The sequence below is a fragment of the Saimiri boliviensis genome, chromosome 2 (assembly GCF_048565385.1).
Source record: "Saimiri boliviensis isolate mSaiBol1 chromosome 2, mSaiBol1.pri, whole genome shotgun sequence".
Lineage (NCBI taxonomy): Eukaryota > Metazoa > Chordata > Mammalia > Primates > Cebidae > Saimiri > Saimiri boliviensis.
The window spans coordinates 10,130,586-10,150,323 of NC_133450.1; the positions used below are offsets into that span (position 1 = coordinate 10,130,586).

A 19,738-nucleotide genomic window follows, 5' to 3' on the forward strand; every position below is an offset into this window, starting at 1 on the left:
AGTGGCCTCTTAAGATCAGCAAAGCAGGGGTTATTCCCCACCCCATCCTTCAAGTTAAGAGAGGTTCAGAGAAGATGAGTGAATTTCCCGAGGACACACAGCAGTAAATTGTGCAGCGGGAAGCTGAATGCTAGTTGTCCTATTCCCCATCCAGGGCTCTTCCTCCCCTAGTCACCTCTCTCTCCTTTTTCCATTTTTTTTTTTTTTCTTTTTTTTTTTAACGGAGTTTCGCTCTTGTTACCCAGGCTGGAGTGCAATGGCGCGATCTCGGCTCACCACAACCTCCGCCTCCCAGGTCCAGGCAATTTTCCTGCCTCAGCCTCCTGAGTAGCTGGGATTACAGGCACGCGCCACCATGCCCAGCTAATTTTTTATATTTTTAGTAGAGACGGGGTTTCACCATGTTGACCAGGATGGTCTCGATCTCTTGACCTCGTGATCCACCCGCCTCGGCCTCCCAAAGTGCTGGGATTACAGGCGTGAGCCACTGCGCCCGGCTCCCTTTTTCCATTTTTAAGAGGCCTTTTCTTGCTCTGTGTGGGTCTTCCTGTCTGTCTCCCAGAGGTAGCTTGCTATGTGTTGACACCATGAATCACTTTGTGTCAGTAGTAAATACAATTCTCTTTTTTGCTGAATTACCTCTATGTGGGGAAGGAGGGAGGGATTCTGTTCACTTTGGAGCCTTATAAATGGCCCAAATCCTTAGCTAAATACCAGAAACAAATACCAGCCGGGCGCAGTGGCTCACGCCTGTAATCCCAGCACTTTGGAAGCCGAGGCGGACGGATCATGAGGTCAAGAGATCAAGCCCATCCTGGCCAACATAGTGAAACCCCGTCTCTACTAAAAATACAAAAATTAGCTGGGCATGGTGGCATGCACCTGTAGTCCCAGCTACTCAGGAGGTTAAGGCGGGAGAATTGCTTGAACCCGGGAGGCAGAGGTTGCAGTGAGCCAAGATCATGCCACTGCGCTCCAGCCTGGCGACAGAGCGAGACTGCAACTCCAAAAAAAAAAAAGAAAAGAAAAGAAAAGAAATACCCCAGGCAAACTGAATGCTAACATTTCAGCACACACACACGTGGGTCAGAGGTCACAGAAGCACTGGGGACTTACACCCTGCACATCCTCACATCCCAGCTACAGTTAAATGAATTGTGCCGCCTCCGCGGGCAGAGCCTTTGCCACAGGTAACGTCTCTCACAGCCCGAGAGTCCAGCAGGCAGCAGGACTGGCCTGCCTGACAGACAGTGCGGCCCGGTGAGGGACCACACAGCCTGGCAGTCTGGTCCATGCCCGGCCAGGCACAGGCCTCCCAACACCAGCCAAGAGCCCTCCCCTGACTCCACCTAAAGGGGCAGCGGGGAGAGCCTGTGTCATCCATCCCCGCCTCTGGCCCTTCCTCTCCTAGGAGATGCCTCGGGTTCCCTGGCTGGCCAGTCTGGTGCCCATTGGCCTGACAAGCCAGCGTGCTCCTTCCTCAGCCCGCCTCAGACCCTTCTTGCGTCTGTGCTGGCTGAGCCGGCTGTAGGTGGGACGGCCCCTTCCCAACCCTGCTGACTGGCTCTCCTTGCAGTGACAGTAACGAGCGGGACAGCACCAAGGAAGACAACGTGGCCCCTCTGCGCTTCCACCTCAAATATGAGGCTGACGTCCTCTTCACCAGGTGGGCCAGGCTTGGGGGGGCGGGGGGCGGTTCCAGGAGAGGGAAGGGATAGCGAGCGGGAGGAGGGAGGCCTAAGGGCCTAAGAGGGGGCATCCTCTGATGGGCCCTAATAGGGCCAGACCCCAGCACTAAGGGACTATGGATGAAGCCAAGTGTGTCCCTCATGAGTCAGAGAGTACAGCCTCCCCCGGCCAGTGTGGGAAGGGGGTATCAAAGTAGAGGAAGGAGGAGACACAGGCCTGGCCCTGGGGAGCACCCAGCAGGGGCAAGAAGGGAGGGGTGCAGTGGGGGGTGTCCACCCCTGGCATAGGCAACAAGTGAATGCATGGCCCATAGAGTTTCGCAGTAATCATACATATCAGAAGTCAATCTGCTTTTTATGATCACCTTACGCCAGCACATCTAAACCTCAGTGGGAAGACTCTTCCCCGAGGGGCAGACTGCTCCCACCCCCACCCCCTTGATATGCCACTGGCCCCTGATCTGACGGAGGAAACAGCCCCTATCCTCTGAGAGCTCACAGGCAGATGGAGAGGTCAGGGTGGAACAGCAGATATGGAAAGGAAGCTCAGGCTCTCCCATACCAGCCATCCCTGAGGGTGAAAGGGGGCACAGTGGCATGGTCACCCCAAAAAGCGGCTACAGCCCTAGGCAGAGAGGCTGGGCCAGGGGTGAAATATCTGGCTCTTCTGATTCACACCACCCACACGCGAGGCAGACATTGCTCACAGATAGCAGCACAGCAGCGGTGATTCCTGCTAAGGCTCAGAATCCTTCCAAGCGACACACTCAACCGACAGAAGAGGGAACATGTTTTTTGTGGCCCTGGGGAGGCCGGCACCTGCCCTCTCCCTCTTTCATTCATCTGTCCAGCCAGCCAGCACTGACTGAGCTCATGATGGCCCTGTCCTCTGTCTCTGCAGGAGCAGCAGCCTGAGCCACTACGAGGTCAAGCCCAACAGCACGCTGGAGAGATACGATGGCATCGGGCCTCCCTTCCACTGCGTCTTCAGGGTAAGGCTGGAGGGGAGCCAGTGGAGAGGGAAGGATGGGATCTGAGCAGCCCCATCCTGAAGGGGAAGAATGTGGGAACCATCACTAGTGCCCAGAGTCCAGGCTTCACCCTGCCACCCACCCACTGTGTGACTTTCAGCAAGTCACTTCTCATCTCTGGGCCTCTCAGTCTTCTGAAAAACAACTGGACTGCAGTGGAGGATGTATCGGCGAAGATAAGGTGTGGCTGCCTAAAATTCTTAAAACATTTAAAAAAAAAAAAAAAAAAAAGTGGTTTAGGCTGGGCGCAATGGTTCACACCTATAATTCCAGCACTTTAGGAGGCCAAGGCAGGTAGATCATGAGGTCAGGAGTTCAAGACCAGCCTGGCCAAGATGGTGAAACCCCATCTCTACTAAAAATACAAAAATTAGCTGGGCATGGTGGTAGGTGCCTGTAATCCCAGCTACTAGGGAGGCTGAGGCAGAGAACTGCTTGAATCCAAGAGGCAGAGGTTGCAGTGAGCAAAGATCGCACCATTGCTCTCCAGCCTGGGCAACAGAGTGAGACTCCATCTCAAAAAAAAAAAAAAAAAAAAAAACAGTGGTTTAAACAAACTAGGGTTTACTCTCTCCCATAAAAGAAGTCCAGAGTTGGCAGCTTCACAAAGTCACCCAGGAGTGGGTCTTCTATTCCACCATCCTCAGTGTGAAGTAACCAGCCTCCAGTTGCCTCACACTACAAGAAGGCTGCAGCTCCAGTCATCACGTTCTCATCCCAGGCAGCAGGAAGGAAGAAGGGGAAAAGTGCATGTTCCTTCCTTATCAAGGGACCTCCCTGGCAGTTCCTCACCCTTCCAGTGACCTCTCTCCATCCGAGACGTTGTGACTGAGCCGTAAGGGAGTCTGGGAAATGTGGCTTTTTGCCTCAGTTCTGTCACTAAGAGGGACAATGAGCATTAGGAAGCAATTCAGTAGCCTCTGCTATAGTGGGCCCTGAAAGCTCCCCCAACCCTAAACTGCTGTAAGTTTATCAACTTCTCGTAAGCTGTGTGAATGCTGAGGGCAGGCTGACAGCTGGATACTGGACTTCAGACACACTGAGCCCTGCGTGGCTTGTTCCAGAGAGGTCTAGTAAGCTGCCCAGGGCCACACAGCTCACAGGTGATAGCAGCAGGCCCAGGACTGGATTTCTGGTCTTTCTGATTCCGAAGCCCTGCTTAGAATCACTGCTACCCTGGCACTGAATGTGGCACTGCTAGAACATGGACAATCGCACACTCACTATTTAGTAGCATATCCTTTGTTAATGAATGATTCCCTTTCATCATGCATTAATTGCGGTCACCATCTTCACCCCTGGCCTCAACAAAATGCCCCCCAGGCAAGAAGAGTTGAAAATGGAGATGGCCCCTGCTCTCCGGCCTCAGCATCCCCAGTGACTTGTCTTCGGCTTCCAGCCACCCACCCCCTTTCAAGGCTCTCTTGCACTCGTCAGGGCACTCCCCGGCCACAATTTGACAGAGCTTAGGAGCTTTCTAGCAAAAATACCGGGGGCCTTGAGTGGGTCTGGTCCCCAGGCCTGGCTGGGGGAATGGCCACCCCCAGGAGCTGGTTAGCCCCTGTGGACCTTGTTTTCCACCCGCTTCAACTTACCTGTACTGACACCTCCCCATCTCTGGCCACAGATCCAGAACCTGGGCTTGTTCCCCATCCACGGGGTGATGATGAAGATCACCGTCCCCATTGCCACCAGGAGTGGCAACCGCCTGCTGATGCTGAGAGACTTCCTCACCGACCAGGTACTGATGCCCTTGGGAGCCGGCTCAGCAGAGGGGACCGGAAGGAGATAGACACCCCCCACCCGCCATGGGTATCCCCAGGTTCCCAGACCCCAGCTCTCTCCTCGCAGGGCCATGGCTAGAGGAGGAGAAAAGAAACATCTCTGGGAGCCTAAGTGGGCCAGAGTTGTGAGGCTGTGTGTGTGTGTGTGTGTGTGTGTGTGTGTGTGTGTGTGTATGTGTGTGTGTCTCCTTTATTTAGACGAACACATCCTGTAACATCTGGGGGAACAGCACTGAGTACCGGCCCACCCCAATGGAGGAAGACTTGAGTCGTGCTCCACAGCTGGTGAGTGTCCCCCAGACCGAGAGCCACGGCGGTTGGGGTCAGAGGCGTGCCACCACCTTTGCTCCGGGGGTCATTTCCCTCCTGATCCAATCGCTTGTCAATTAAGAGCTTACTGAGCACCTATATGTACCCAGCCCCAAGCCAAGAAAAAACTGAAGGAGGAAAAGACTTCTTGGCCTACGTGAGTCCCCCATCTCACAGGGAGTGGGGCGCACACACACACAGAGCGAGTGCCTGAGGAGCCAGGGTCAAGCCTGTGGAGTGTCAGGCAAACAGGCAGAAAGGGGTGGGGAGAGCGGACTTGCACCAGGGGCAGGTGGGCTGGTAGGATACGGAGAAGCAGAGAGAAGGGGGAAGAAACCAGAGGCAGCCAGAACACCAGCACACACACAGGGCTTGTACTGGAGACATTTGGCCGCGTCAAGCTGGGGCCTCCTGAGCTGGAGATGGAATGCAGATCAGCTTTGATTTCCAGAGCCTTCCCAAGACACCTGCTCATTTCCAGTTTGCATTCTCAGGGTTGCCCCTGCCTCCAGACACCAGATTCTCAGCCCACTTCCACTGTTCTTTACCTAGACAACAATCTTAGCTGTTTGAGTTTGACTTCCCCAAAACAAGTGCCTCCCGCAAGGCACTGATTGGGGGTGGTGTGCTTTACCAGAGATTCGGGCTGAGTTGGGGTTGGGGTGGGCAGCAAAGCAGCTACACTAGTAACTTTCACCTAATATATTCTAATTGTTTGAAGGTTTGTTTGGGTTTCCCATCAACGTTAGTTTCTCCATTTAATCCTTTCAAACTGATGTCTTATCCTTCTTAGTGCCTCTAACTAGACCCTGTTCACAGGTTACAACAAGTTAGTACGAGTTTACTTTGGTGAAAAAAGTTTTGGGGCTCATGCATAGTTTTTTCATAATACACGTTTTCTGTGAACTTGAGGAAGACCCCTTTTATCGGATTCAGGAAATTCCCTGGGAGGTTTTTCTTTATCATGAACAGAAGTTGGACTTCCTAAAATATTTTTTCTGCATCTGCTGCAGTGATCATGTAATTTTTTTACTTTTATGTGTTTATACAGTGATGGGAAACATTTCTAGATTCCCTAACGTTGAACCAGAGTTTTGTTCCTAGAGTATACCCAGGCCGGTCATGAGGCACAGCTTCAAGGAGCATCAGCTATGCCAGCCTTCATTTGTCTTTCAGTCATCCCCTGGCAGGCAGAGGGCACATGTCCCCCACTCCCAGCTCTGTCCTCATCCCCCATCCTCTGTCCCTGCCCCCAGGAACAGAGCCCCAGTTGTTCAAGCGGAGCTGCCTCCCCCTGCTCCCCCTAGCCCAGCAGCTCAGCCCTGAGACCTTTCCTCTCTTTCAGAATCACAGCAACTCTGATGTAGTCTCCATCAACTGCAATATCCGGCTGGCCCCCAACCAGGAAATCAATTTCCATCTACTGGGAAATCTGTGGCTGAAGTCCCTAAAAGCAGTAAGTAGAGCCCCTGCGCTGGGCCGGAAGGAAGGAAAAGGGGGTGGCTATTGGGATGTCTTCCACCCGGGGCTGCCTGGGGAGGGAACGGGAAGAACGGCTTCCAGGCCAGCTTCCAATGAGGACTCTGACTGCACAGCTCAAGTACAAATCTGTGAAAATCATGGTCCACGCAGCCTTGCAGAGACAGTTTCACAGCCCCTTCATCTTCCGTGAGGAGGATCCCAGCCGCCAGGTGAGTCCCTGGGAGCCCTGCAGAACCAAGCTGAGGCCGGACAGCTTGGGAAAGGGTTGGCCAATCCTCTAGAGTTTTCTACAACCCTGGCCACATGTCCCAGCAGGAGAGAATCAGGCAGACCTGGGGGCTGTTAGGGCAGCCGCTAAGGAGAGGGGGGGAAAAGCAGGACAAATGGGTCTTCAGGGGCAACACTAGGGAAGGACCAGAGGTCTGGGATGAACTGAATTTGTCAAGACCAAAGGATGTGAGATTCCTCTTTTTGAGTTGGGTAAAACCAGATTGATACAGATCACACTGGCTTCAGTCAGGGTCCGGAAAAGGAGTGAGGCTCTGTGTGAGACCCAACGAGAAGTGAGGTCTTCAAGAAAAGCCTATTCCTGGAAGAAGTGGCAAAGGAAAGACAAATTTGTAAAAGAAAGCAAGCCAGCAAAAAAACCCAGTCCTGTGGAAACAGGGCAGCTGGGCCTGGCACACTGCTGCCCTCCACTGGCCATACCCCAGAAATGCCAGCCTGGGCTCCAGGCAAATGTTTCTGTTACAGAGGCAGAGTAAGCTCCCTACCCCACCCCAGGGAGATGCTGGAGAGCAAAGAGGCAGGCAGGGTCAGGAGACAAGTCCTTATAAAACAATTCACCAAAAGCCAATCACAAGCAGGGCGGGGGGATGCCAGGCAGAGGGGTGTCGGGACCCACCTCAGGAGCTTTTTGGTTTGTTCATTCATTTGGTATTTGTTGGGTATCTTGCCTACGACTCCAGCCCCAAAGGGTAACCAGAGATGAATTAGGCAGATGGGGAAACAGTGACAGTAAGTGGGTGTGTGCAGTCTGAGAACAGGCACAGGCCTGGGGGAAGCAGTTCAGCGCAAGAGACACCCTCGCAAAGCTTTCTGGAGACAGTTTGTTTGAACTGAATCTTGAAAGATGCTGGAATGTTCCAGGCCTCCAAGGAGAGGAGAGATGTGGTACAGGCACGCCCTACATCCCCTGCTCACACATACACACAGACGAACCTTCTTCCCACATTGATGCTTGTCTTTTAGGTGACTTTTCCTTCTTCTCCCCCCACCCAACCCCCCAAAAAACTCCTCTTACCTCTCTGGATGCCTCACCTCTCTTTTAGAAATCCAGCAGCCCTGAAATTAAGCCCCTGTATGCTGGGCTCTGTGCTAGGTGCTGGCTCTGGGGAGGCAGAGCCAGGTCCCCGCCTTGAGGGACAGAAAGAGCACACATAAGTGCCTGCCACTCCCTGGCCCCCAGCTGTGTGCCGAACCCAGTGACAGACCTCACAACGCTGTGAGCCACTGTCCCCACCCCCATCTCTCAGGTAGGCACACTGAGGCATGTAAGATGAGGCAAGAGGGGCAGGGACTCACCTCAAGTTGAACATCGAGCCCAAGGCAGGGCTTTGTCTGCTTCTGCGGGTGGTCATTTCACTGCGTATGTTAGCTGAGCTCCTGCTGTGTTCCCAACACGGTTCCAGGTATGGAGGATAGAGCAGGGACAAAACAGACAAAGCCCCTGCTCTCCTACAGCTGACATTCTAGGTGGGCAATAAACATGAACACAGACATCATCAAGTGGTGATAAGGGCCATCCAGAAAAAGGCACACACGTAAGGGTAAAGTGCCAGGGGGTGCTGTTTTATACAGGGAGTTGGGAAAAGCCTCTCCAATAAAGTGACATCAGACAGAGACCATGAGGAAGACAGGAGTGTCTCATGGCTGTGTGAGGGAAAGTCTTGCAGGCAGAGGGAATAGCGGTGCCTGCAGCAGGCATGCCATGGTGTGCATGTAGGAGGCCAGGCGCCTGGAGGCTGGAGTAGGGCGAAAGGGAGCAGGAGGTAAGGTCAGCAAGACAGGTGGGACCTGAGAGCGGGGTGCCTTGCAGACCAGGGCCAGCACTGCACTTTTTACGCTGAGCGAGCTTGAGCAGAGCAGAGCACAGGCCTGCCTTGCTGGTTAGAAGGATCCCCTCTAGCTGCTGTGCTGAGAACAGACTGCAGAGGGGAGGCAGTCGGGTGGCGGTTGGCAGGTGGCGTTGCAGTCTCTAGAGGAGATGTGAGGACGCTCAGGCCCAGGAAGGGGAGGAGTGGCCACATTCTGGGTGTTTCCAAGGTCAAGTGGACAGACTTTGCTGCTGGTCTCTGTGTGGGTGTGAAAGTTAGGGTCGGTGATAGGTACGTGGTTTCTGGCCTGAGCAGCGAGGAGGGATGGTGCTGCCATTTGCTTAGGTGAGAAAGAACTGGAAGGAGCAGGCCTGTGGGGACGGGGTTGTTAAGAGCATGGTTAGGGGCCTGTTACAGTTGCCAGGCAGGCAGGAGCCGGTCGGTATGAGTCTGGGACATGTGTGCGCAGTCAGAGTACAGACAGTGAAAGCCACGGGGCTGAGGGAGCTGGCCTGGGGTTGCTTTCTAAGCTTCGAGGCCCCGGCCACTTTTGCCTTTGGAGCACCTGCCCCACAGGGAAAAAAATATTACAAATTATGGTTTATAGCCAGGCGTGGTGGCTCACGCCTGCAATCCCAGCACTTTGGGAAGCTGAGGCAGGCGGATCACCTGAGGTCGGGAGTTTGAGACCAGTCTGACCGACATGGAGAAACCCGTATCTACTAAAAATACAAAATTAGCCAGGCATGGTGGTACATGCCTGTAATCCCATCTACCCGGGAGACTGAGGCAGGAGAATCACTTGAACCCAGGAGGCAGAGGTTGCGGTGAGCCAAGATCGTGCCATTGCACTCCAGCCTGGGCAAGAGTGAAACTCTGTCTCAAAAAAAAAAAAAAAAAAAAAAAAAAAAATTACGGTTTATAACCGCGTTGGCATAAAGAAGAAAAATGTTATCCAAGCTGGAGTCTATTCCATCTTTTCCTCTGATCTTAAAAGAAATGTGAACATTTTCATGGTCTCCTAAAAGTGTTAATGGGCCTTGCTACCATGCCTTCTGTGTATCGTGGGAAAGTCAGCCCTGAGTTCACCCAGGGAGCAACTCTAGAAAAAGAAGGGGTGTGAGGACTGAACCACGGGATGCACCGACCTTTAGCAGTGCAGGAGACCATGTGGAGGCAGCAAAGGGAGGAGGAGTAGCCGTGTGGTGGGAGGAGGATCCAGGGAGTGTGGGGGGCCTAAGGCCAAAGGCAGCAAGTGTCTCAAGGAGGCAGGATCAACTGGGCCACTGAACCCCGTGCTGGCTGTGCAGGCACTGGCTGCCCTGAGGCCTCAGCTTACCTATTCACCCATCCCTCTGGCATCCCACTGAGGGGCCCCCACCAGGCACCAGCTGTCTGTACCCTCCTGCCCCTCCCAGGCTGCCACCCCAGCCCCGGAACATTCATGCTGTTGGCCTGGCCCCCACCCTTGCAGATCGTGTTTGAGATCTCCAAGCAAGAGGACTGGCAGGTCCCCATCTGGATCATTGTGGGCAGCACCCTGGGGGGCCTCCTGCTGCTGGCCCTGCTGGTCCTGGTACTATGGAAGGTGAGCGGCCCTGGAGGGGAGGGATGGAGCAGCATCCTGGCTGGGGAACCCAGGCTCCAGTCCCTGGAACTTTGTGGCCACTGCCATGTTCTGTTGAGGGGAGCTAGCACCCTGCCCCTCACCACAGCAGGCATATTGGTTAGGGCCAACAGAGGGCACCCAGGCTATGGCTGTGACCCGGTTTTGGGTGCCTTTGAGAACCTGATGAAAACTAAGTTTCCTATTATTAGAGGGGAAAAAAAAAAAACAAAAAAAAAACCAGGCATTAACAACTGTAGAAAATATTTTCAACAGTGTCAAGCTGTTAACCCCCCAAAGTCCATCTCTGCCCCTGAAGCTCTGATTACAAAGCCCTGGTCTCAGCCTCCTCATGTTACAGATGAGGCCGAGAGAGGGATGTTGGCTGGGGCTGGTCACACAGCAAGGTGGTAGGAGCCAGCATGACTTCTTACATGCTGCCCAGAGCCTCATCTACTCTGTTCCAGTCCACAGAGGCAGTTCTGGAGGAGGGGGTGCTCAGAATGAGCTGGGGTACTCAAGGAAGCCCGGGGGGAGGAATCCTGAGGAAGGGTAGTAGAGGGACAGCAAGGGCAGACCTTGTCCACCCTGCCCACCTCTGAGACATCTCCCTTTGCCTCCTCACAGCTCGGCTTCTTTAAAAGTGCCAGGCGCAGGAGGGAGCCTGGTCTGGACCCCACCCCCAAAGTGCTGGAGTGAGGCTCCGGAGGAGAATTTTAGTTGATGGGGGCCAGGACACCAGTCTAGGTGTTGTGCGGGCCCAGGCCTGTGGCCCCACCGAGCTGGAGCCGAGAGGAAGCCAGCTGGCTTTGCACTTGACCTCATCATCTGAGCAATGGCGCCTGCTCCCTCCAGAATGGAACTCAAGCTGGTTTTAAGTGGAATCGCCCTACTGGGAGGCTGGGACGCCGTCTACACAGATCCCTAGGGATTTAAAGGGACACGTCCACCCCAAGTCCTCCTTCAAACTCTGTGGAGGGCATTTGCTGCCCCAGCTACTAAGGTTCTAAGAATTCGTCGTCATCCCCAACCTCCAAAGAAACGCAGGGAGGAAGACTATAAATACGAACTCAGTCTGCACACTCCAGGTCTCTAACTCCAGAAGGACCCAAGACAGAACAGATCTAAATTCTGCCCATTTCTCTCACCCTCCCACCCCTCCACTGGCTCCCAGTTCTCACCAACCCCCCTCCCCATAGGTAGTCCTCTAAGGCTCCCCAAGAATGAACCCAAGCCCAAGGGCTTGATGGTGATAGCCACAAGCCAGGGATGAAGAAAGACTCTGAGACACAGAGACTGATAGCCAGACAAGTGGGACCAGGATACCACACACTGCCCTGACATGAGAGGCAGCCGGGCACTGCACCCACGTGCATTCGCATTGACTGCAACGCACACATTCCCGCACCAGCTGCAGCCCCTTGCCCTCAGCTGGCAACCCTCCCGGGCCACTTTTGTTCCCAGGTACCTCATGGGAAGCATGTGGATGACACAATCCCTGGGGCTGTGCACTCCTACATGTCTTCTTGCTGCAGCCTGCCCCTAGACATGGACACACTGGCCCGCCTGCAGCTAGGCAGCAGGGGTAGGGTGGGGGACCTCCCCTCCCTGGATCACCCCCTCCCTATACACACACACTGCCTCCCGTCCTTCCCTTATGCCCACCAGTGCAAAGGGAAGGGCTTGGCCAGCGCTTTTGAGGGGTCTCCTCTGGAATGCACTGAATAAAGCCCGTGCAAGGACTCCCAGAGCCTGCACAGCCTCAGTGGCAAATATCTCATCCACCGGCCCCCAGGACAAGTGGTATGACCAGTGATGGTGCCCCGAGGACAAGGGGCATGCCTGGTGCCCAGCGGAGTAATTTATGCCTTAACCTTGTTTTGAGGTAGAAAGGGGAACACACCAAAGGCATCTGTCCCCATGCACAGTACGACCTTTACTGTCGTAAATATTTTTGAAAAATTAAAAATACAGTGTTTAACACCAACCAAGCACTGACATCCCATTCTGTGGGCAGAGCGCATCACAGTGAGCTGCACTTACCTTTGAAGGAGGGGAAGTAGATGAGGGGTTCCTTGCTTCCTTCCCTCCTACCTCTACGTGTCAGAAGGGACTCATCCACCATCTGCTGCCCACATCGTGCCCTCCAAGTAGCTGGCTGGCCTCCATGTGACGTCTCCAGCGGTGGAGTGCTCTCTCTCCCAAGATCGTCCTTCCACCTTTGGCCAGGGTGGACAGTTAGGACCCAAAGGTTTCACAGTAGCTTCCTCCCTTGCTTCCAGCTCTTCCCTCACGTGCCTCCCAGACTTCCTCCAGGCCAGTTTCATTGTTAACCCTCTTACACTCTGACTTTAACCAGGGCGTCTCCATTCTATTCTTGTGCCATTCACATCTTCGAATCCCAATTAGTAGAACCTTGGAAATTATTTGATCTTGTTTTTGCATAAATGAGGACACTCAGAACCAGAGAGAGCCCTAGGCTCCCACAGCAAAACCCAGACTAAACCCAAGACTGCTACCTCCCAAGCCAGATTCTATCATTCAAGCCCAGCCTCAGAAGGGCTTGATTGGAGCAAAAGGTGAAAACGGTGAAACTAAAATTTCAGTATCAAAACCCATTGCCTTCTAATAGAATCAGAAGGAATTGTTGTTAGATCATATTCCATTTCAGTCATCACCCTTATGAATGGGGTAACCTGGCTAAATGAGAATTAATGAACTCATACTCCTAAGTGCATGGTTTGATTTAGCACCAAGTCTTCCATCAGACACCATCAGATCTGAGAATGCTCTTTATGAAAAAACTAATTTTTAGAGGTTGGCATTCATATTTTTAAAAACAGCCACCTGTGACCACAATGCAGGCCAAACAGAATGTACCTGCTGATCAGATGCAGCCCAGAGGCCACACTGATTGCTACCTCTGGACTCACGGTCAGAGGCAGGCAGCCCTTATTCCAGAACTCCACGGTCCCCTCACACCCTTCCCCAGACCTACACCAAGACCAACCAAGTGGTCAAAAGGTGGACAAACTGAGAGTTCTATCAAGGCCTTTAGCCTCTCAATTTCTCTTATCAATTCTCCCTTTGTAACCCTATTTACTCTGAAGTATAAATGTCCCAGATGAGCCTTAAGAGTGCCTGCTAGGGCAAACAACGATGCATCTTACAGGGAGCAAAGTCTATGCCAACACAGTATGTCTCAATCCTGGCTGCACCTTAGAACCATCTGGGAGCTTTAAAAATGACCACTACAAGGGCCCTACCCACTATGGATTCTCATTTCACTGGTAGGGGGAGGGGCCAAGTTTGTTTCCAACTTACCCAGGTGACGGTAACGGCTGAGCGTTGCAATCAGCAGGCAAATGAATATCCAGGCTAGAAGATGAAGAAACGGAGGTTCCCAGGCACAGGTTCTATGAACACAAGAAACTTGTCTTCAGTGTCATTCAGGTTAACGGGGCTGTAGCCCGGAGTTGGGAAGGGCTTCGTGCTACATATAGCGCGTCTTCAGAGAATTTGCTGCCGATTTTGCCCAGTTTGCCAGGGTCTCCCAAGCCCCCAAGGGGGGACTTAGAGGAGCTGAACAGCAGTCTCTAAAGACAATTTTGGCGTTTAGAGGCAAGCAGCCCAAAGTGCAAGATCAAATCAATATTAAAATTCATATTGTGGTTCACAGATTAAAGTTAACAGCAATCTGTTCAGAGTAATTATGGAGCTAAGGGTTACACTCTGTGTTAACAGGAAACCACCACTTTAAAAACTGTCTTTTAAAAGCATTATTGGCCCATATCCCCCAAAAAAAAGACCAAAAAAAGGACAAAACAAAAATAAAAGCATTATTGGCCCATCCTAGACATCACTCCAAACAAGCTGCTTTAATTTCCTGTGGCCATGTGACACTTAAGAAATTCTGCAGCAAACTAGCCGGGCGCGGTGGCTCAAGCCTGTAATCCCAGCACTTTGGGAGGCTGAGGCGGGTGGATCACGAGGTCAAGAGATCGAGACCATCCAGGTCAACATGGTGAAACCCCGTCTCTACTAAAATACAAAAAAAAATTAGCTGGGCATGGTGGCGCGTGCCTGTAATCCCAGCTACTCAGGAGGCTGAGGCAGGAGAATTGCCTGAACCCAGGAGGCGGAGGTTGCGGTGAGCCGAGATCGCGCCATTGCACTCCAGCCTGGGTAACAAGAGCGAAACTCTGTCTCAAAAAAAAAAAAAAGAAATTCTGCAGCAAACTTATGTGCACTGGAGGAAAAACATACTTGGGGCACAAAACCCCCAACAGATGATGGTTTTAGAATTTGGTCCTTGGATTGTCAGGATTTCTAAATGCTAGGCTCACCGGATAGTACAGCATACACACCTCCACAGGGAATTGTGTGATGAGACGTGCAAGATGTCCTGGGTGACTTCACAGGTGACTAACACGGTGGGCCAGCAGAGTCCTATCCGCATGAGCCCCTACGCATCAGCTGGGGCAGGTCCTCAGAGAAGACAGAGGCTGGCGGGCAGACCTTGTGTAGATGCAAGAGAGGCCTCTGTTCAGTGTTCTTCAAGGAAGCGGGTATCGATTAGGGCGGTTCCAGACAGCTGAGAGCTAGAAAAGGGAAATCTTGACAAGCATGCTTCTCGCTTCCGGCATTAGGTGGTGTGGGCATGCAAGCGTGGCGGGCAAATTGTGCCCCATAAAACATATCTCTGCAGAGCTGAGCTTCTCAAAGAATGGTCCCAGGACCACCTCAGTCAGACCACAGACTCTTAAGTTCCTCCTCAGACTTCACAGATCCAAGTTCTGTGAGGTAGTTCTAAGCACAGTCAACTTACATCTGGATTTAATATGACATAATAGCTATAATATTAAAGTAATATTCTGCTCTTCTCTTTTCTTCAATATCAGTTTCCTAAACTGTCAGGCCTGTCTTAGATGCCCTTCAGCTGTGCTTGGGCCTATCTTGGTGGCAGCCAGCAAAGATAATCGGCAAAAAGCCCAGTGGAGTTTCTGGGTTTTACTTCTGTTAAGGAAGGTGATATTTCTAAACAAGACAGGTATCTAGGTGGAAAGGGCAAAGTGCTCACGAAAACAAAGCAGAGACAGTACTGAATCGCTCTGCCCAGGGAGATGTGGAGAAGCTTCTGGGAGATGGTGTGAACCTTTCCAAACCTTGAGGTTTACAAGATAAATTGCTACCTCCATCAGTACTCAAAAGCTTTTTAGCATCAATATTGTCTGAGAACAAGACACTAGACTTGAGTCCGTCCCCTGGCTTCAAGCCTGGGATGCCAAACAGCCTGTGATGGAGAACGCTGGCCTACTTGTGCTCCTTTCCCGCTGTCATGACTCACTGCACCCATGCCTCACCCCCAACAAGCAGCCTCCGCACCACCCAACTGTGCCTTGGGTGACTTAAATACAGCCATTAGTATGAATGGTCCCCTGTTTTTATTCAACACACTGGTCTGTGCTTTTACCTTCAGCTAATGTGGTTCCAGCCTTTTATAGCGCACTCCTTCTTATGATTAAAAAAAAAAAAAATTTCCAAACTATGTTAGTACTAACATCAACTAGGTTCTTCTCAAAGGACAGCCAGGCTAATTGGCCACATTAAAATCTGCAGTGCTTTTGTGTCACTGTCTATTATTCTATTAGCTTCAACATCATGCTAAAATAGGACAGCATGTTCCAAAACTGAAACTGAAACAGGAACAGAGCCTTGCTGGTTTAGCATCAAGAGGGAATTAGAAGCCTTGCACCTGGACTCTCAAACCTTTCAATAATGTATTCTAAACTGTACCTAGCAAACATACCAGGTCCAAAGTAGAGTCCAAGCAGAAAGTCATTTTTAAAGGAGGGCACTACTCCTTGAGGGACTTACCCTTCCTCATCAGCTTTGCGTGGTTTGAGACAGTGTTCTGTTGCCCAGGCTGGAATGCAGGGGCACCATCACAGCTCACTGCAACCTCCACCACTTGGGCTCAAGCAATCCCACCTCAGCTTCCTGAGTAGCGGAGACTACAGGCACACACCACCACACCCAGCTAATTTTTGTATTTTTGTAGAGACAGGGTCTTGCCGTGTTGCCCAGGCTGGTCTCGAACTCCTGGGTTATCTCCCTGGCACTGCATTAAAAAAAAAAAAAGAGCAGCAACTTAGTGATGTGTCTGAAATGTTTTCAGAAGATGGCCCAAGCCAAAGTCAACGAATGCCTTAAGTCTTTATTTGGAAAATTAGAGGAAGTATAGAAAATCAAATTTCAAATAGGTGCACGGAACTGGAGAACAGGCTTATCAAGGACAGAGACCATCTCTGGTATTTTTTACTTTTGAGACAGGCTCTCGCTCTGTCACCCAGGCTAGAGTGCAGTGGCACAATCACAGCTCCCTGCAGCCTCGACCTCCTGGACTTCAGTGATCCTCTCACCTCAGCCTCTCAAGTAGCTGGGTCTACAGATGCACACCACCATGCCCAGCTAATTTTTTTTTTTTAATTTTGTGGAGAGAGGGGGGTCTCGCTTTGTTGCCCAGGCTGGTCTCCCTTATTTTTGTATGCGTATCTGTGGTGCAGTGGCTGAAATACAGTACGTGTTCAGTAAGCACCAATTTCCAAGAGTGTCTTGCCATTGATGAAGGCAAAAGCAGAACTCCAGTCCTCCCCTCTGATGGACTGAGCACGTCAAATTTTTAAAGCACGGGCAAATTAGAAAATATAATTTTGTCCAAACTTGCCAACAAGCTAAGGTTTTGCGAACGGCCTAAAATTTGCCTTTCTCATATTGAAATGTTCTACATCAAGTATCTGAAGGAACATAACCACTACCAGTATTTTCTTTAGCCTAGTCACCTGTATACAGCAGACATTACTTGAAACGAAGGAGGACATGTTTTAAAACCCGTCTGGATGTCTTCTGCAGTCTCGCTGGGCATTGCAGCCAGGGAGCAACTTGGCAGAGAGCCAAAGGTGCCCTGCTCTAGTACTGGCATCACATAGTGAAAGAGCAGTGCTCCATGGTCCAAAGACCCAGAGCCTACTCCCAGTTATGACACACTTAGGCCTTGTGTGGCCTTTCTAGGCTTGTGTCCTGAACTATAAAATGAGAGGATTGCACTACATGTTTTTTTCAGATGTCTATAGAGACTCGGAATCTAAATTTGAAAACAAACATGTGTTGAAGGTGTGCTCCAATATCACCCTTTTACTCTCCCGGCTATCTTAACCACTGTAATTAGGTACAGGAAATAAGAGCTGTGAATGCTGGAAATGAGAAGGCAAAATTATCGTTACTTGCAAATTATTCATGTATCTGGGACATCCAAAAGAAGTAACTGAAAATTATTTCTAAAAAAAAAAAAAAACGCCATTACAGTGCTTTTGTAAAAACATTAATATTTAGAAGTACGTGTAACGATACAAACCTAGTGATAATAAAAGGAAGATAGTTCTAAGACCTTCATTAAAAAGAAAAACCAGGCCGGGCGTGGTGGCTCAAGCCTGTAATCCCAGCACTTTGGGAGGCCGAAGTGGGTGGATCACAAGGTAAAGAGATCGAGACCATCCTGGTCAACATGGTGAAACCCTGTCTCTACTAAAAATACAAAAAAATAGCTCGGCATGGTGGCGCGTGCCTGTAATACCAGCTACTCAGGAGGCTGAGGCAGGAGAATTGCCTGAACCCAGGAGGCGGAGGTTGCAGTGAGCCGAGATCGCGCCATTGCACTCCAGCCTGGGTAACAAGAGCGAAACTCCGTCTCAAAAAAAGAAAAAAAAAGAAAAACCAAAAAAAAAAAAAAAAAACTCTGGATAGTAGTATATGACTTACCTAGCCAGATATACCTTTCTTTTCTTTTGGATTAAAAAAAAAAAAAAAAAAAAAAGCTCATAAGTGCACAACTGTTCAGATGTCCCTAAATCTATTAATTCAGTGCTAAACAAAATAATCTCTTAACATGATAAAATGACACCAAATTTCATCTGGAAAAATAAACATAAAATACTGGAAAAAATTAGCCACTCCCACCTCCCCACTTAAAAAAGACAAATGAAGAAATACTAGTCCAAGGCCACAGTGGTGGCTCATGTCTGTAATCCCAACACTTTAGGAGGCTGAGGTGGGAGGACAGCTTGAGCCCGAGTTCTAGACCAGCCTAGGCATCATGGAGAAACCCCATCTCTACAAAAAATACCAGAAAATAATAAAAAGAAAAAAAAAGAATTAGCTGAGCATGGTGGCACATACCTGCAGTCCCAGCTACTTTAGGAGGTTGAGGTGGGAGGATCACTTGAGCCCAGGAGATCGAGGCTACGGTAAGCCATGATTGCACTGCATTCCAGCCTGGGTGAGAGTGAAACCTTGTCTCAAAAAAACAAACAAAAACCAAACAAATTATAGGAAAATCCAAATTTTAAACCAAAGAGAAAAAGAAAGAAGGGAAGGGAAGCCATAAAACTGTCTTATTCAAATAGATCATGGGTTAAAAAAAAAAAAATGCATAACTTGTAACTAGGACTAGAGACAGCCTTACAAGCAGGATATAAAACCATTTTTTAAATTGTGATAAATTTGACTATATAAAAATGTAAACTTCAGATACAAAACTACCATATTTGAAGTAAATAAACTAAAACTATTACACGACAGAAAATGTCCACAAACTTCTAAGGAACTTCTAGCAAGTAGGAAAAAAAAAAAAAACCCATTGAAATAATGAAGACTGGTTAGTGACGCAAACGAAAAAAGAAAAAAAAAAAACCCCGAAGCAAACATAGTCAATAAATTTATGAAAGCATTCAACGTTATTCATAACGGCACACAAATCAAAACATTAAATATTGTTTTTCATTAATCACAACTTTGTAAAAACTAAATGATAAGATATCTGATGCCAGTAAAGATGTGGAGATGGAAGGCAATTTGATAACCTCTGTCAAGATTTTAAAGTAGTCAGTAAACCAAGTTCCAGTACTAGGAATGAATTTGTCCTATAAGTATTGTACATAAGAACACTCACTGCAGCATTATTTGAAATATCAAAAACTGAAAACCTAAAAGTCCATCAATAAGATCTAGTTAAATTTTCAGTCTGTCAATAGAATTAAATGCTATAAAGTTGTTTTAAAAATCTACACATTTAAAAAAAAAAAAAAAAAAAAAAAAAAAGGTGGGGAACCAGCTGGGAATCTGCGTTGGGAGTTGCAAAAAAAAAAAAAAAAAAAATCTACACATTTAGAAATGGAAAATGCCTAAGATATACTAAATGAAAAAGATAAGATGCAGAATAGTGTTGCAAACGTAGACGTTCATTTGCATTTTAAAAAACGAAAAGGAGAAATAATACGTATGTGCACAGAAACATTCTGGGAAGCTACTCAAAAAACTATTAATAGTGATTTTCTCTGCAGAGTCCAAATGGGAGGCGGGGAGAGATGGGAAGGGAACTGTTAAAAAATATTTTTGAGTTTTTCTTTACTATCTGAATTTTTTCCCATGCACATATATAACTTTGACGACTTTTTTTTAAGGAATTCAACAAAAGAACATCGCAACTTAGGCCCACTGAATAATAAAGACACAAACCTCAAAGTAGTTTTTTTCAAACATTTACTGAACACAAACACCATTTTTTCCTTTTACACAGCAAGACTGTTAGTTTCAAATTAGCTGAGCTATTAGGACTGTCAATTGCCTTGAAACTAAAAATGACTCTACATGTCAAACTCAAATAGAAAATGTCATGCAATATATG

At 49.5% G+C, this 19,738-nt stretch overlaps 1 protein-coding gene and 1 long non-coding RNA gene across 3 annotated transcripts in view; one reads left to right on the forward strand and one right to left on the reverse strand.

Moving 5' to 3' along the window:
• Nucleotides 1-11,176, forward strand: part of ITGA11 (integrin subunit alpha 11) — a 148,734-nt gene extending 137,558 nt beyond the window's left edge. The window contains exons 23-30 of the mRNA XM_003929689.4: nt 1,577-1,666; nt 2,590-2,680; nt 4,347-4,460; nt 4,702-4,788; nt 6,158-6,268; nt 6,408-6,503; nt 9,865-9,978; nt 10,624-11,176. Of these exons, the coding sequence (XP_003929738.3) occupies nt 1,577-1,666; nt 2,590-2,680; nt 4,347-4,460; nt 4,702-4,788; nt 6,158-6,268; nt 6,408-6,503; nt 9,865-9,978; nt 10,624-10,695 (775 nt within the window). The 3' untranslated portion in view covers nt 10,696-11,176. The remainder of the gene's footprint in view (nt 1-1,576; nt 1,667-2,589; nt 2,681-4,346; nt 4,461-4,701; nt 4,789-6,157; nt 6,269-6,407; nt 6,504-9,864; nt 9,979-10,623) is intronic.
• On the reverse strand, nt 6,486-19,152 carry LOC141583471 (uncharacterized). Of its 2 annotated transcripts, XR_012516088.1 has the most exons (4): nt 13,321-19,152; nt 12,040-12,215; nt 7,879-8,045; nt 6,486-7,710 (listed from the first exon to the last, which is right to left on the reverse strand). It is a non-coding gene; the product is annotated as an uncharacterized LOC141583471 (long non-coding RNA). The 2 variants fall into 2 exon arrangements; XR_012516087.1 differs by having other exon boundaries at nt 6,486-8,045; nt 13,321-19,150.
• Between the last annotated feature and the right edge of the window lie 586 nt (nt 19,153-19,738).